Source organism: Phyllostomus hastatus, unplaced genomic scaffold, assembly GCF_019186645.2.
Source record: "Phyllostomus hastatus isolate PE091 unplaced genomic scaffold, TTU_PhHast_1.1 phas_contig_58, whole genome shotgun sequence".
NCBI classification, from domain to species: Eukaryota; Metazoa; Chordata; class Mammalia; order Chiroptera; family Phyllostomidae; genus Phyllostomus; species Phyllostomus hastatus.
In genome coordinates, this window is record NW_025333916.1 from 5,519,566 (window position 1) to 5,535,197 (window position 15,632).

General features: G+C 35.9%; 1 protein-coding gene across 7 annotated transcripts in view; it reads left to right on the forward strand.

Annotated features, from left to right (window-relative positions):
- The window catches only part of MCTP1 (multiple C2 and transmembrane domain containing 1), a 470,412-nt gene that overhangs the window by 288,314 nt on the left and 166,466 nt on the right, over positions 1–15,632 (forward strand). For all 7 annotated transcript variants that reach the window (XM_045848268.1, XM_045848269.1, XM_045848270.1 and 4 more), the window contains 2 exons: positions 2,918–3,104; positions 7,866–7,959. In XM_045848268.1, coding sequence (XP_045704224.1) covers positions 2,918–3,104; positions 7,866–7,959 — 281 coding nt within the window. The remainder of the gene's footprint in view (positions 1–2,917; positions 3,105–7,865; positions 7,960–15,632) is intronic.

Genomic DNA, 15,632 nt, shown 5'->3' on the forward strand with positions numbered 1-15,632 from the left:
AGCTGATCGCTCAGCAGGTGCACCTACTTAGCCACACATGGACAGGCAATATGGAGAATTTCATTTAAAGTGGCTTCAGAAGATCACTCCTGAGCAGTTTTTAGATGAATAGGAGATATTCAACCTCAACTAGCAAAAAGAACCATGAAGCCATTAATTCTCTCTCGTCTAATATAGTTGTATAAATAAACATTTTCTACATTAGAATGATTAAAGTCAAAATTCTGAAACCTTAAATATAGGATAGAAACTGAGACTATTTCTATGAGTACACTGATACTGGAAATTTAGTTTCATCAGAAACGCATAACCCCTTATAAATTTAGAGGTTAATTGAAATTTTATTAGTTTCAGGGCTTTTAAAATTCATTTTTTAAATTTTTCTTAGTTTATTGTCTTATAAGAGTGATAACTTACAGCCTTCTTCCCTAGTTTATATATATTTAAAGCATAAAAATTACATGATTCCATACTTTAAAACTGGGACAATTTTTTCTGTTTAAAATGAATCCAGATATACCCAATTTAAGAACACTGCAAACAGCACACACTTCCTCCTGGCATGCAATTACTTAATGACAGGCTGGTTAAGAAAAAAAGCATAAATCTTGGAATCTAGAGCCCTAAGTTCAGATCCTGGTTCTGCTAATAATTAACAATATTTCCATTTAGTCATGTAACTTCTCTCGCCCTCAGTTTTCTCATTGGTAAATTAAGGAGGTTTCAAGGGTCACAAATCCTTATGCCTATTGGAACCAGGTACAGAATTAAGTAAAGTAGGCTAGCTATAAATAATAGACAGTATTGGGGACATGAAGTCACAGGACATTTACTCTATCTTTAAAATTATTTAACTTCAAGACTGAAACACTACAAGGAAAATCAACAAATCCATGGAAGAGATTTGATCTGAAAGTTGCCAATTTGCAATACCTGGACCAGATTATCTTTAAAGCATCTTCCCTAGCTCTAAAACATTTGATGAAAAAACTCGAATGTGAATGAGAAGCAAAATAGTAATTGGCCTAGAAGGAAATGCTCCAGAAAGCTGCAATGTGTTTTAGTGTTTTAAGAGCGATGCAGTGTCATACCAGAGAATGAGGCAAGGACTGGACTGGAAAATGCGTGATCGAAGTGAGTGACAGACCCTTCTTGGTCCCAACTTTATCCAACCAAAAGTACTATCTGAATTGTAATCTCTGTTTAATTCGCTAGTATCAGACTCCTAATCTAGTCTAAAGGTTCATTCACATTGAACAAACTATAGGCTAGGCACTGTGCTAGATGCTGTAGAAAATGATACGGACATTTTTCTTATTATTAGAGAATAATGATTGGTTGTTTTTCGTCATTGTAGGTATTTTACCCTCACCTTATTCCAGGTGTTATTGACAATAACTTAATTTCAATTAAAATTAGAATATTAGAGAAGGACTTTAAGGAGAAAGCATGAGAGTATTTTGAAATGGATATTGTGTTTGCAGAAACAATGAGGTCATTTGAGGTACCTTCAACTTTAAGAAGATATTTTTCAGACTTGCTGTAGACTTTAATTTCCTCCTTCCTCAATAGTTAGCATTTAGCACACACACGTTTTTCTGTCACTGACCAGGGTATTTTTTTTTCTCTTTTGTTTCTTGCATCTATATTCCTCTTCCTCCCAATTGTTTCTAGTCCTGGCCATCTCTGATGTCATTTTTGATGGGCAAAAATAAAAGGTAAATGTCAGACATTGGTTCAGTTCTTAAAATCACTCATGCTTGAAGAGGTGTTTGAGCACAGCTACAAGCTTTGAAGTCCTATTCATAGGCGTTTAAATTAAAAGCAAAACAATAGCCCTGGCTGGTGTGGCTCAGTGGATTGAGTGCTGGCCTGCAAATCAAAGGGTCATTGGTTAGATTCCCACTCAAGGCACATGCCTGGGTTGTGGGCCAGGTCCCTAGTAGGGGGCAGTTGAGAGGCAACCACAGATTGATGTTTCTGCCTCTTTCTCCTTCCCTTCCCTTCTCTAAAAATAAATAATTGAATATTTAAAAGCAAAACAATAAACAGTAAATAGGGTGAAGAAAAGGAAGGAGCAACAATTTAATCTGTCTCTGGTAACTAACTACCCTGTTTATGTGTTGCCACATGTATTCATGTAATTGGCTATTTCCTGTTTTAAATGCCTTTTATTCATATGTGCCCCCTTCCTCTCCCTTCACTGGTCTTGTGGTCACCACAGTATCTTTCTCTTCCAAGTCAACAGAAATGTTTATAAACAGAGATTACAAGGTGTTTAACCCCAAGACAGTTGCTATTGTCCATGGGCTGCCACATCAGGAAGCCTCTCAGGACAGTGCTGGTACATGACACTGAAGCTATAGTGTTTTCAGAGGATTTGTTCGCTTGTTTTTTTATTTAGATCTATGAGTGTTCTATGAATAGATTGACATGGTTTTAAAAATGTAAAACTTATGGCACCACCAGAGTGCATATTGTAATCACTGCTTTATATATAACATTTATGAATGGGGGTTGGGGTAACCACTGGTTTAAAAGTGACACAGAAATCCAGACTCTTGGTAGTTTGCCTCTCTAGGTGGCTCATGGTCGTCTTTCTGTAAGCCAAGCCCCACTGACCTAGACCGGCCAGGGATTGAAGTCTCTGCTGATATATGAATATGGTGACAATGGGTAGTAATTGAATCAGATAAGCACTTTTTCTTTGGTATCTTATAGGAAATCAGCAATTAAACACAAATAATCAGGGGCTGAATTTTGCGAAGAAATTCAGCTAATGTGAAAGAATATTCATCCAGTGGTCCAAATAGTATTTCTATTGATTTACTTTCCATGTAGCCCTGAGCGGCCTGCACTTCCACTGTTTGATGTCAGGGGGGAAAGCCACTTGCTAATTCAAAACATTTGTTTGTAGGTGCCAGGTCGACCTGTCGGCCCTCAGTAGGGAACAGACGCACAAGCTGGAATTGCAGCTGGAAGAGGGTGAGGGCCACCTGGTGCTGCTGGTCACCCTGACAGCTTCGGCCACAGTCAGTATCTCTGACCTCTCTGTCAACTCCCTGGAGGAGCAGAAAGAACGGGAGGAAATATTAAAGAGATATGTACGTATGTAACCTCCCCTCTTGGGGTCATCAGTGCCTAGATGAGTTTGTAAATAATTTACCTGGAGTGACAGAAGTACATCTGAAAAGCTGCCTAACAGATCAGACAGCAGAAAATGGGGCACATGCAAATGCCACGTGTGTCTCTGCAGCCTTGCTTTCATTTCCCACTGATGTCTGTACACCAGGGCTCTTCCAGGGCCTCCTCCAGAGCAAGTTCCAGATTCTGAGATTCTCCTCAGGGATTTTATTGTGCAGCATAAATATGCAGGGAAGCTTCTCATAAAGGAAAGCCAAGTTTATACAACATTACTTTAAGATTAATTCATTGACTCTTTGTAACTGCATATTTCTTTGTCTTTCCAAGTTTGAAATGGAATTAATGACACTTGCATTAATTAGCAGCTTGGTAACTAGAGGGTATTCAAAGAAATCACTTTTATTTTCAACTGTTTAAAAAGCCTTACTTTATTCTTTCATTTTTTTAGTGAATGTGAAATATAATTAAAAGGAAGCTTCTATACCTTTTGACCAAATATAGAGAGATAGGGTAGAATAGTGAGTCCCTAAAATAAATACCTTCTCTATTTTTACCAAACCAAAATATTCACAACCAAATCTACCTATTTCCCAGCATCCTTACACTATACATTTCCCACCATGTAGTTTTCTTGAAGCAACAGAGAGGGGAGCTCTTACTCCACCATTCTCTCTCAATGGAGGCTTGAAAAAGTGAATACCTCAGTACCCATGAAACTGGGGAAAAAAGCTTTTCCACTTAAAATCACAAAGCTGGTATTGTACGATGCTGCCAGGTGTTTAGAAGGCTCCTCTAGACACTCAGCTATGAAACCAAGCTCCACTAACAAAGAACCGCTTAATTTTTTTCTAGATTTTAAAATATTCCTATTTGCTGACTGACATCCTTTCAATAACTGAATTTAATAAAGATGTACCTTATCAGGCTGTGCAGATAACATGAAGTGCTGGTACTAATGCTCTACAATATTCTTCAAACAGATTAGCAGGATGTGCGCTTCAGCAAATTTATTCTGGCTATCTCCACTGAATCAGCTGTCTGCTAATGCTTGTACAACTCACCCACCAATGGTGTTATCATAAACAGTTTAATGGAGGTGACTTAGCAAGCCAAAATAGTATATATTTTTAAACTAGCTAAGAGCCTAAAGTATTGTGTGGCATCTTCTAATGTCTAATTGCAATTATGAAAATTATTTCACATTTTGGTACCTACCAAAATGTAGTCTCCTATTACCAGAAGTGAGCTTCATGAATTAAAACAATTTAAAGGAATGAATTAGTATATGTATTAATATACAATTATTCTAGGTATTATAATGCTGCATTTCATGAATTAATCCCTTATATTGGAATGATACTGCAGGCTAGGTAATTAGAAATAATCCAACTATTAAGGATTTTTTTTTCTGGAGGGACTTCTTTAAATCAGCCATTTCCATTCAGAATTTCAGTATTTGTTTCCATGCTTCTTTTATATGTTAGTTATTATTTCAGTAAAATATAAAATATTATGTGGATGTCCCAGCTAATTCGCAGGTTATGTTCTTCTCATTATATTAAAAAGTGAACCACATTTAAATATACTTGTTTTTAGCCCCAAACTTTAAGCACAGGCCTGCATCTGCCTCTACAGACGTACTTGCCAAAAAGCTACTGTATGTAATAGCACATGTGTCATAATTAGTCCTAGCAATGCCAGGACAAAAGCCTACATAGTAGGTTTCAGTATGCTTCCTTTTTACTATATAGATTATGAAATGAATGAATACTGTATCATCTCTGAAATATCACTTGTTTAGTGAAACATATAAAGAAGATTATTTGGAAAAAATTCTTATGTGTTTTCTCGTGAGAACATGTGTATGTTTTAAAATTTAGGTTTAGCTTAACAATTTGGTTGCAGTGAGGAAAGTTGATGAATTTCCCTACTCACACGTGAAAGAGCACTGAAAAGGCTTTCCGTTGCTGTCATTCAGAGGGGCATTGCCAAGCACTGAAGCCCCACAAATTAAACGGACATTACTGTGTGAGCCCTTATTTGATCACCACATTCTGAAAAGATGGCTAATTCCATTTTTCTTTTTTTCTCTCCTTTTGGGGGGAGGAAAGCAGGGAAGGTCAATAGGGGGCGGGTAGTAATGGGTAGTAGACCAAGAGCGATTGTATGACCTTTTCAGAACGGGTATGCTGAACCCTTGCTCCCCCTTGTCACAGTTTAAAAACCAGAGGAGCTAGTTTAGAGAAGAAGTTGTTAGCATTCCATTTTTATTATGACATTTCACAGTCATCTGATTTAATGTCCCTTGACCGGATTGTCCACCGTGAGACGATGGGCTTGAAATGTTATTTAGAGCATTGATAAAAGGTGAGCAGTTCTAAGATGACAGCAAGTCATAAGGCTGGTGGTGTGACATTAATTTTCTCCATAACAGAGATGGAATAAGACGTCACGGTGACAAGCTGTCAATCAGCCCTGGCCCCTCAGAGCATCTCGATGCCATAGGATGGGGTATTGCCTATCCCGTAATAGAGCTGAACTGAGATGCTCTCCCTGACAGCTGCTGCAGCCATAGAGAAAATATATTATACAGCCTTTCATTAAAAAAATAAAGAGGACTCCTCTCCAGAGCATTTCAATCTTTTCCCATCTATTGAGGGCTGAAAGGATTCACAGCAAATCATAGATTCCTCTGCTATGGAGATTTCTGGCTTCAGAAGCCGTCCAGGTTTGGGGAGCCTTCTACCATAACCAAATAACAAGGCAGGGATGCCTCTTGATGATGCATGACTTGAAGTTTTATTTTTTAACTGATACATGTAAGTCTTTGGCTGTTTTGGAATTCATATCATAATCGATATGTCACTGGCCGAAACAGTTGACGTTCACAAGAAATTACTGTTTGTCAGCTGATTCAAAGAAATGAAAGCTTCAAACAGTAATTACCCCTCCGAATGGGAAGCAGAGCATCAGGGCTGAAGCACCAGAAGCTATAGGCCTGTGCAGGGAGGTTAGCAGTATGAAACGATTCTCAGACATGAGATTGGTAATATTTGTTTTAGTCACAATGCAACTTGGTTTAAATTGCTTCTGAAAATTAAAGGACAGGAACTTTTTCAGAAAACTCTTCCCCATCGTTAGGATAGACTTACCTGGTTTGCAGCACTCTGCAAGCTCTGAGATAAGAAGCTTCCCAAGCTGATCATTACCACATTAGGCAGACAACAGCCTACAAACCTCTGAATTCTAATACCGCTGCCTAAACTTCCCACTGTTAAACCCTTAGCTTACAGGAATTTAAATGGAGAGAGAAGTACCTTTTTATTTAACTCTATTATGTGGGTAGCTTAAACAGTTCTGGGAGATAAACAACTGTTTAAAGACAATAAAAGATTAAGAGCTAATCCCTGTGCTAAACTTTTTTAAAGCTAGGTTATGAGATTACACACATATCTGCATTTCCTCCTCTCAATATACCAAGGTCACAGCTTCAGTGCAAACAGTGGCTGGTCATACAGGACTGCTGAAGTTAATATCGCACGAAGCTTTTGCTCCTTAGTAGTCTCATGTGCTCAATACAGGGATGCAAATGGTCTTTAGTAATATTTTAATAGCTAACTTTATTAAGCAAAAGTATGTTATGATCCCTGGTCAGAAAGCATTTTTTAAATTATTGTTCAAATACAGTTTTCTGTCTTTTTCTCCCATCCCAGCCCACCCCCAGAAAGCATTTTAAAAATTATGATTAAAAAATACCTTTGATTTACTGAGTAGAAATGCTGATCTTGTCATAAGAAAAATGCTAATTTGTTAATAAACAAAGGCATATAAAGTTCTATAGGTTCATTCTCTCAGTATTTGGGCCCATTAATTACAGTTTTGAATTGTTCCATTGGTACCCCTCTTTTAATCTCTTCCACTATTACACTTAGTAAAACACTGACATTATTAATTTATGAAATTAAAGAGGTTTTATCATTTGGACCTGACCTATCACAATTTTTCTACTTCTACTTTTATTCACACTACAATGGTAAATAAATTACAAATTTAAGAAAAATTACTCATGACTTTTGAGTTTACTTTTAGTGATATATTTGATTTTTCTGAAGATTATACGTCTTCCACCTAAAGGTTTCTAGAATACCTAAGTCTTTTATATTAGATATAGAAAATAGTTTTTCAACAATTTAACCTTCATCTAGCATCTGTAATTTCCAATGCTCATCAAGAAGAAAATAGTAGAAAAATAATTGATTTAATGTTAACTTTCTTGCTTCCAAAATCTGAAATATTACATAACGAACAACTTGAGATTCAAAATTAAGAAGCATGAACTTCCAAGCCATCATACCCATAGAGGAAAACTTTCTTGGAGTGCTTTGGTAAAGGAGGTTGAAGGGAAAAAAAGCAGACATATTCCAATTTTACAATTTATTGTTCATCATCCACTGACAATTATTTATGGGGAAGAAATGTTGTGGGGTTTTTTTATTCTTTAAAAAATGTACTTGCATAGCAACAATTATCTATATAAATGTGTGTGTGTATGTGCACATTCATGATGGTGGAAGTGTAGCCGGTACTGAAGAAACACAAATATCCTTTGAATCATTTAAGCAACATCCTGAAATCAACCATAAAACTTAGTGTTTTCTTGGAACACCCGTTGAGATCATTGTGGGCCTTTCTTTTCTAATACTGATGTTGGGGTCTTTCAGAGTCCATTGCGGATATTTCACAACCTGAAAGATGTGGGATTTCTCCAGGTGAAAGTAATCAGGGCAGAAGGATTAATGGCTGCTGACGTCACAGGTAAGAAATGATGCAATTACCCTATGGTGTGTATATATAGATATACATTTAGGTATAGATATCAAGCAGCATGCAAGATCTGTACCATTTCGTGATGGAACTCTTCATTTGACCTTATTGGATTATTAAAGTACATGATATAAATATAAAGTTTCAGGGTTGATCGTACAAAGGTTTGCCAGCCACCAACTTTTATATTGTCACTGCTTTTTAAAAAGAAGGGTAATATAATAAAAAACAAATAATAAAAAATAAAATAACTTTTGAATTATTGCCTCCTCCAAAGTTCAGTCAACATAGTAGGGATTTTTCTTCTTGGTTTTGTCATTTTGGCATTTGGAGTAATGCTGTATCTTCAGAGGGCATCAGCTTATGTAAGATACCATAGCTTCAACAATTATAATTCAAACACTCATAATACTAAATTACTTGGCATGAACTCTTGGTATTTGGGTTGCTAATCCAATTTGTTAGTTGTCTAAATTTCTTAGGATATTCCAGAGATAATTTTGGATCTAAACTAAGCATCCACATTGTTTTCAATATTTTAAACCAAGAAACAGACCTATAAAAATGCCAAACTATTCTCGCCTCTTAAACTTTCTGATTTGGGTATTGCGTTTCTATAACATATAATTGACTGACAGTAATTATTTTGTCGATTTTCAGAATTAAATCATTGGTTTGAATTTGCAACTATGGAACTGTTCATTCATTGTTTAATTCTATAGAATTTAGGGATGTTCATGCCAATTCTTAAATTGTCCATCTCAAAATGGATAATATTAGGACTGATCACCAATTTTTGTGTGTATTTCACTGTTTCTGAAATAAAGTATCCACTTACTATTTGTGGAAATATGCTTACCACTGTGTGGTGTTCAGCGAGTTGGCCCAACAACGGTAGCTGACTCATTTGGGGGGGAGAAATGTACTTCTCCTCCCGTCTGAGGGAGCGATTTTTAATATTTTTCATCTCGTGGCACACAAACTAATTACTAAAATTCTGCTGTGCACCAGAAATATATATATATATGTTCTTGCCAATCTGACAAAAAAAATTGGTGTAATTTTAATTCATTCACATGAGATGGCTATTGTTGTGTTAGCTTGTTGTTATTTTTCTTTATTTGACAATCCAGGAAGAAGAGGTCAGTTGTCCCTGACCAAATAGTCAGATATTGCATATTTTCAAAGTTCTTGTAGCATGCCATTTGAAAATCACTGCTCTCAGGGCTTACAAATCTATTACATGGTCACTGGTACCTTTCTTTAATTCATCAAATCAAAACCAAATTAAAAAATCACATGCCTTAAAATTAAAGTAACAGATTACTGCTCCAAAATAGCAGTATTTTAAAAATTTTAATGTTTGCATATTATTGCATGACTATTGCATGATAAAAATAAAAATGTTCAGAGTTTATGGTTTCTTTAAGGAGGTAATTATCAACTCATTTGTAAGCTAGAAGATAACAGCTATCAAATATTCTTTCAAAATAGGTATGCCTGAAAGTAGCTGGAGTGAATGTAGTTTGCAGTCTTTCTGGGTACATGCTGATTTGGCTCCTTGTACTAATCCATTAGTGAATTTTACCATGATTCATTTTCTTTTTTATTTCTGATGTGGTTGTAATCAAATTAATCTGGACACAGTGATTTCTTTTTTATTATTATTATGCTGCATTTATTATTAAAGCCAACAGTCAAGGATAAATGATCAACTACTCTTTTTGTTCATTTTGGACATGAACTTGAAGACTGTAATAGGAATACAGTATTGTTTTTACACTGTGGAGGCTACGCCTAGCCTGTGATTCCCAGCAGCAGGTAGATTAAGGAATTCAGGGCAATGACATAGTCTCTCAGGAGACACCTTCACTTTTCTTCAGGATTTTCTATAGGGGAGCACACAGTGTTTTGCTGAAAATATCTGAAATAGGGAGAAAAGCCTAAACTGATCAGTATCTCAGAGGGCACCTAAGTGCTCTGGACTATTGCTGAACATTTATAATGGGCACAATAATTCCTTATAGACAAATTCAAGTGCTATTTACTTTATAAGCTTAGCAACCTGCCCATTACAAAAGTTGAATGCAATTACACAGTTTGTTTCTCTTGGAGAGAAGCTGTCATTACTTTCAAAACTTCATGAATATGCAAGCTGTGTTAACCCTGTTGGCCTCTGTGCCACTATGGAAGTTAAAGTACATGTTCTTTCAAAGCTGACAAAAACAGATATATCTCTTTCCAATGGTTGTAATGTACTAATATGTAAATTAATGTGAATAACAATAGTCTTCTACCTAGGGATTCAATGAGGCATAATTTTAATCTGATAAAATAAACTTTAATAAACTAAAATACTAAATAACAAATCCTTCATTTCTTCCTTCCAGTTCTGGGGATATAAATGTAATGATTCCTCATTCTACCCTGGCCTTATAATCTCATGTGCTCTGAACTGAACAAGAGAGACATTTAACTACTGAGCGGCAAGGGGATAACTCAGTCTTTGACTTTGCTCTTAGACCTTGTGTGGTCTTCATGACATCCATGACATCTGTGATGGTGGCAGAAACTGAGGAGCATATATTTAAGTCCGAGATATCTGAGTAAACTACCAATTAAAAATATTTACTTCTGAAAAGGATAGATATTTACATATGTACAGATCCTTCCTGGTCTTTACTATCAGATGTGGGGCACAAATAAGCTTTTTGCACATTTCAACTCTTGTTAAAAGAAGTACTTTAAAAATATGTCGTATATATCAGTGGATAATCATAGTCGGGCTCTACAAGATATTCAGCAACAGTTTAGAAAAAAGGGAATAGAGTCAATGGTGCTGTCTTCACATCCTCAAATTAGCATCCATTTAGGGGCATTTCGGATGGAGAGGGGAGATTTTAAATCACTGATAACTGTCTGTGCTAAGTGAAGAATATTTTATGACCTGATATAAATGAAGCTATTATTGTAAGATGCTCAGTTGGCTTTAGAACATTTTTTTTCTGGACACATGTAACAAGACCAACTTGGCTCTATTTTAAAGATACTTTTAATGATTCAAATGTAAAGCTAAACTTCCATAGTTTAAGCAAATAATTTTAAATTACAGTATTTCATCATTTAACAGGAGCACAGGAAACAGAAATTCTGTAATCGTTTAAGTAGCCATCCATCTTACCGCACTTTCAAAGAATTTTTTCCTTTCAAAATGTAAAATTTTTCTTTTGTTACAACACATTCATTGAGAAACATTGTGATACTGTATTAACTCTGTGTGAATAAAGAGCAATTGAAACTCTTTGAATGAGTGAGTATAAAGCACAAATTACTTTTTAATGAAACCCTCAATTCTTTCCCTTTCCACAAAAAGCCTACAGCCTTGTTCAGCTGAACACTGCTACAGTAGGTCACTTCAGTTAAGCCCCTAATAAACTGTTGATAGTTGAGGGTAGTTTTTTCTTCAGTCTCAATAGCCCAGTGTTGGACAGTGCACTTCAAATCATTAAGGTTAATACAGATTTAAAAGAGATTAAGCCCGGTGGTTAAGGCCTCAATTTACAACTCCCACACATACACATGCATTGAGCAAGGCATAAGAGTGGATTGAAATTTCAGTCAAACTGTGGGCTGCCTTTCACAGCCTGAGAAAGTGGCACTCTGGTTTTCGAAGTTGGTCAGCTACATTCTTCAAGCGGGAGAAAGTTTGGTTAACTGAAAAATACTGTGCAGTACAACTTACTTACCTTTCAACTAGCCAGTGAAAGGTCAAAGTCTCTCTGTGCCATCAAAGCAAAATGCAGAGACTGTCTGGCCCTGTGTGCATCGGGGAGGGTTCTCTCTACCACTAAATCAAGTATTCCTTAAAACTGGAGAGATGGTGAGAAGAGAAAGACCAGTGTGGGGGAAAGCTGAGTTATTTTTTTGGTGGCAGGAAACACTTCATGTTGGAATTTGCTGTTTCTGGCTTTTAATTATTCTTTTCCTTGGATGTACCCTAATTTTTGCCGCCAACAGAACATCTGAAGTCTATAGCAAGTGAGGCTTTCTTTGCAGAGTATTTAAACCTGGCCTCTTGGTTCTTTCAAGTTCTAAGAGAGTTAGAGAAAAGAATTCTCTCCTCAGCCCCTCCCCCTTCGTTTTCCCCTGGGTTGTTTTTTGGGTTTTTTTCTTTTTTGAGTTCCCGAGGAAGAGGTCACAGCCTCCCCAGGGATACCAGCCACTCAGTTTCAGAAACAGTGATATGGGAGCACTGTGAAACCCTTTCAAAAGATGCCCTACCTTTTCATTGTGTTAAAAGGTACACTAATATAAAACTTTTGCACTCCAGGTGAATTGAGATCTCAAATTAATGCGCCATCTCTTTCAGGAAACAATGGAGGGAGAGGGAGAGGAAAAGGAAGAGAGAGAATTTTACAATTAACATAATCTGTCACTAAAATAGTCCCATTTAAATGAGCATATCTTTTTCTAAAGCAAGCCTCCAAATATAGACTTGCCTTTGACTTACCAGCCCCATACTCTGAAAACCCACTAGTTATTAAGAGAGACGTTTACTACCCCTTTATTTGCATAGACTTTTCCCATGTTTTTTCTTTAGGAAAACCATCTTCATTGTTGGAAAATATTTAAGTAGCAAAACAGCAGAAAAAGACATGCTACAGTTTTTTTCCAGCTTCCTGTGAGAGTCTTATTATCTTAAGAAATAACAGTTAGCAGCTCAGATTCATTAGCAGAGCTAAATTTAAGCCCCATTTGACAGGCTGCCTAGAAAACATTTTGTTTTGCTGTCTGTGGGCTTTAATTAAGATGTGTTCAATTTCAGTCCTCTCAGTCTAGCCCTCCCCCCTCCCCAACTTGCTGTGTCACAGACCGGCGATCAGACACTTTTAGATGGTCCGGCCCATGACTTTGACCTTCTGCGCAGTCCAGCGTTCCCTGGGGAACCGTTCAACTCATGAGGTCTGATTTCACACTTCCAGGATGCCTCAGCTCTCTTAACAATGACAGGGAGACAAAGCCCTTTAGAGCAGGCCGCATGGGGACTTGTTTAAATTGGAAACCAGAGAGGAGTCAAGGAACAAGGTTATGGGCTACAGAATAGTGCTTTTAATAAAGAGCTCACAGCTCTGGCTCAGCTCAAAGAGGTCTACCTCTGTACAATTAATTGAGCCATTTATCTGGAGCATCTTAGGCCTCTACTTTCTCACAGAATTGCGTGGTAAATATCAGCGAAGAAGCAAATGAGATATGCATGAAATGAATTTTAACACTTTGATTACTGTGCCTCCAGTCTTCATTAAAAGTAAATTTATTTGTATTTCTGACCTCATTATCAGTAGGCTGCCTGCATTTTTATTGGTTCCTGTGATTTCCAGCTTGTGTGTGTCATGAAGGTGTATTTTATACAGAGATTTCAATTTATTATTCTTGGTGTTTTTCCCTGAACATTATGGGTCTATTCAGAGAAAGAAAGTGAAAAGAAAAAGGCGAATCTGTTCTTTGAAAGTTTTATATACAGTTGGAGAAATGCCAACCACACACATATATATATAACATATACATGATATTGTCCTTTAAAAATTATGGTTTTTTTGGGCTGCTCGAGCAGATTGCATTAAGACATATGCAGTTGTTGCCTGAGTGGCCCTCAGAATACAATAGGTCTACTGGGAGAAGTAGCTGTGTTGCTTCTTTGATAGAATTGTAGCAGTTTGAATTTTTAATAGCTGGTTACTTGAATTGCCATTATCACACTCAATAACATTGATTATATCTGATAAATGTGGCCTTAAATTTTATGATCATTATTTAAAATCTGCATTGGAAGAAGAGAAAATATCCTTTAAACTCTACATAGTTCCATTAAAATTATTATAATATATAAAATATAATGGAAGTCCTTCATATTTGTAAATTACCAAGGGTAAAATAATTTGCTAACTATAAGGGGTTATTTGTGGGTGTCATTCTTAATTTTTGTACTTTTACTATCTAAAAATCTTAAAATTTTATTGTTTGAAACAAAAAACCTAAGTCTTACGCAAAATATATTGAAAATTGTCCAAGCAAAGCATGCTTTATTTCCGTTATATAACTTAATGTATCCCTGTTTGCTTTTTGATAATTAAGCTTGTAAAGAAGACTATCGAGCAGATATTTTACTTTGAGATGACAGTTCATCCAATTTATAATGCATCAAAAATATCCAGCACCTGACATTCTTATCATTATAATATACTTAGGTTAGAAAACAATATTACAAACATATATGTTAAATATCTGAATATTATATAGGGCATCAAATTTGTACAGTGAGGCTATACAAAAGCATCAAATGGAAAGAAAGCAAATCATTGATTCATTCTTTTATGTCAGCACATAGATATAAAACTTACTACCTTTCAGTAGTTGCATTTTTTAAGAATCATATTCTAATTATAGAAATGCAAAAGTATTCCAAAACCAAACAGTTGACAACAAATATTTGTGAAAAGAGGAATTAGAATCACATTTTAACACAAAGACTGGTGAGGCCTGAGTGTGAAGTAGCGTTTTACAGGGAATTGCAGGAATCATGTGTGATTCATATGCAAGTCACATGGTTAGAAGATACTGCTCTGGAAGAATAGGTGGGATGACAAAAGAGATTAATAATTAGGTTTGATATGCTGTAGAGGCAAAAGACTATGGGCAGAGAAGGTGGTGGTCCCACTCTCACTGGGAAATGAGGGAGGGAGAAATACCATAAAATAATTAATTGAGTTCTGTGGAACTAAGATTACAAAATGATCCTTTGAGTAAAGAAACAGAGAATTGCTGATTTGGTTTGGAGGGCTAGCTCCAGGATTTCACTCAGCCCTTGAAGAAATGCTTTGAGATGTCAAACTCATTGTTTAAAATTAAACCATAATTAAACCATAATTTACATTTTGTTGCATTATGATATAGTTGTGTAAATAAGTAATGTATGTTCTAGAAAGTTGGATGTGGAAAATGCTGCCAACAGAGAGCATCTGAAAAAATCTTACTACAAGAATATTTGGGTTATATGATAATATAGTTAGATGCATAAATGACTAAACAGTCAGGCTGGAAGAGTGATGATATTACAGGGTTGATCTCAGTGGGGAAGCCAAGCTGTGGAACACAGGCATCTGTCCTTGGTCTGACCTGTTCGACCCATTTACTAATGAATTTGGTGAGGTAATTGACTGCTTCCTTATCAGACTTGCTCGGAGGGATAATTAAGTCATTTGATATGAGACTATATATGTATATTATATATAGTATATTTATAAATATATAATTATATGGCAGGCTTAATTCAGACTGAAATAAATAGGCTTGGTTCAACACGATGAGCAATAAAAAGTACAAATGAACATAGTCAATAATATTGCAATAAGTTTATATGATGACAGATGATTACTAGAATTAGTAGTGTGACCACTTTTTAAGGTATAAAAAAGTTGAATCACTATATTATACACCTGAAACTAATATACCATAACTGATATAAGATTGTATACCAACTATACTTAAATAAAAAGTGCATTTAAAAAAAGTACAAATGAATGCCTTAGTCAGTACAAAACAGTGATGTCTTGCTTTAACAGTGGAAAATATAGACAATATTTTAGAGTTTGAATTGAGTTTAAACT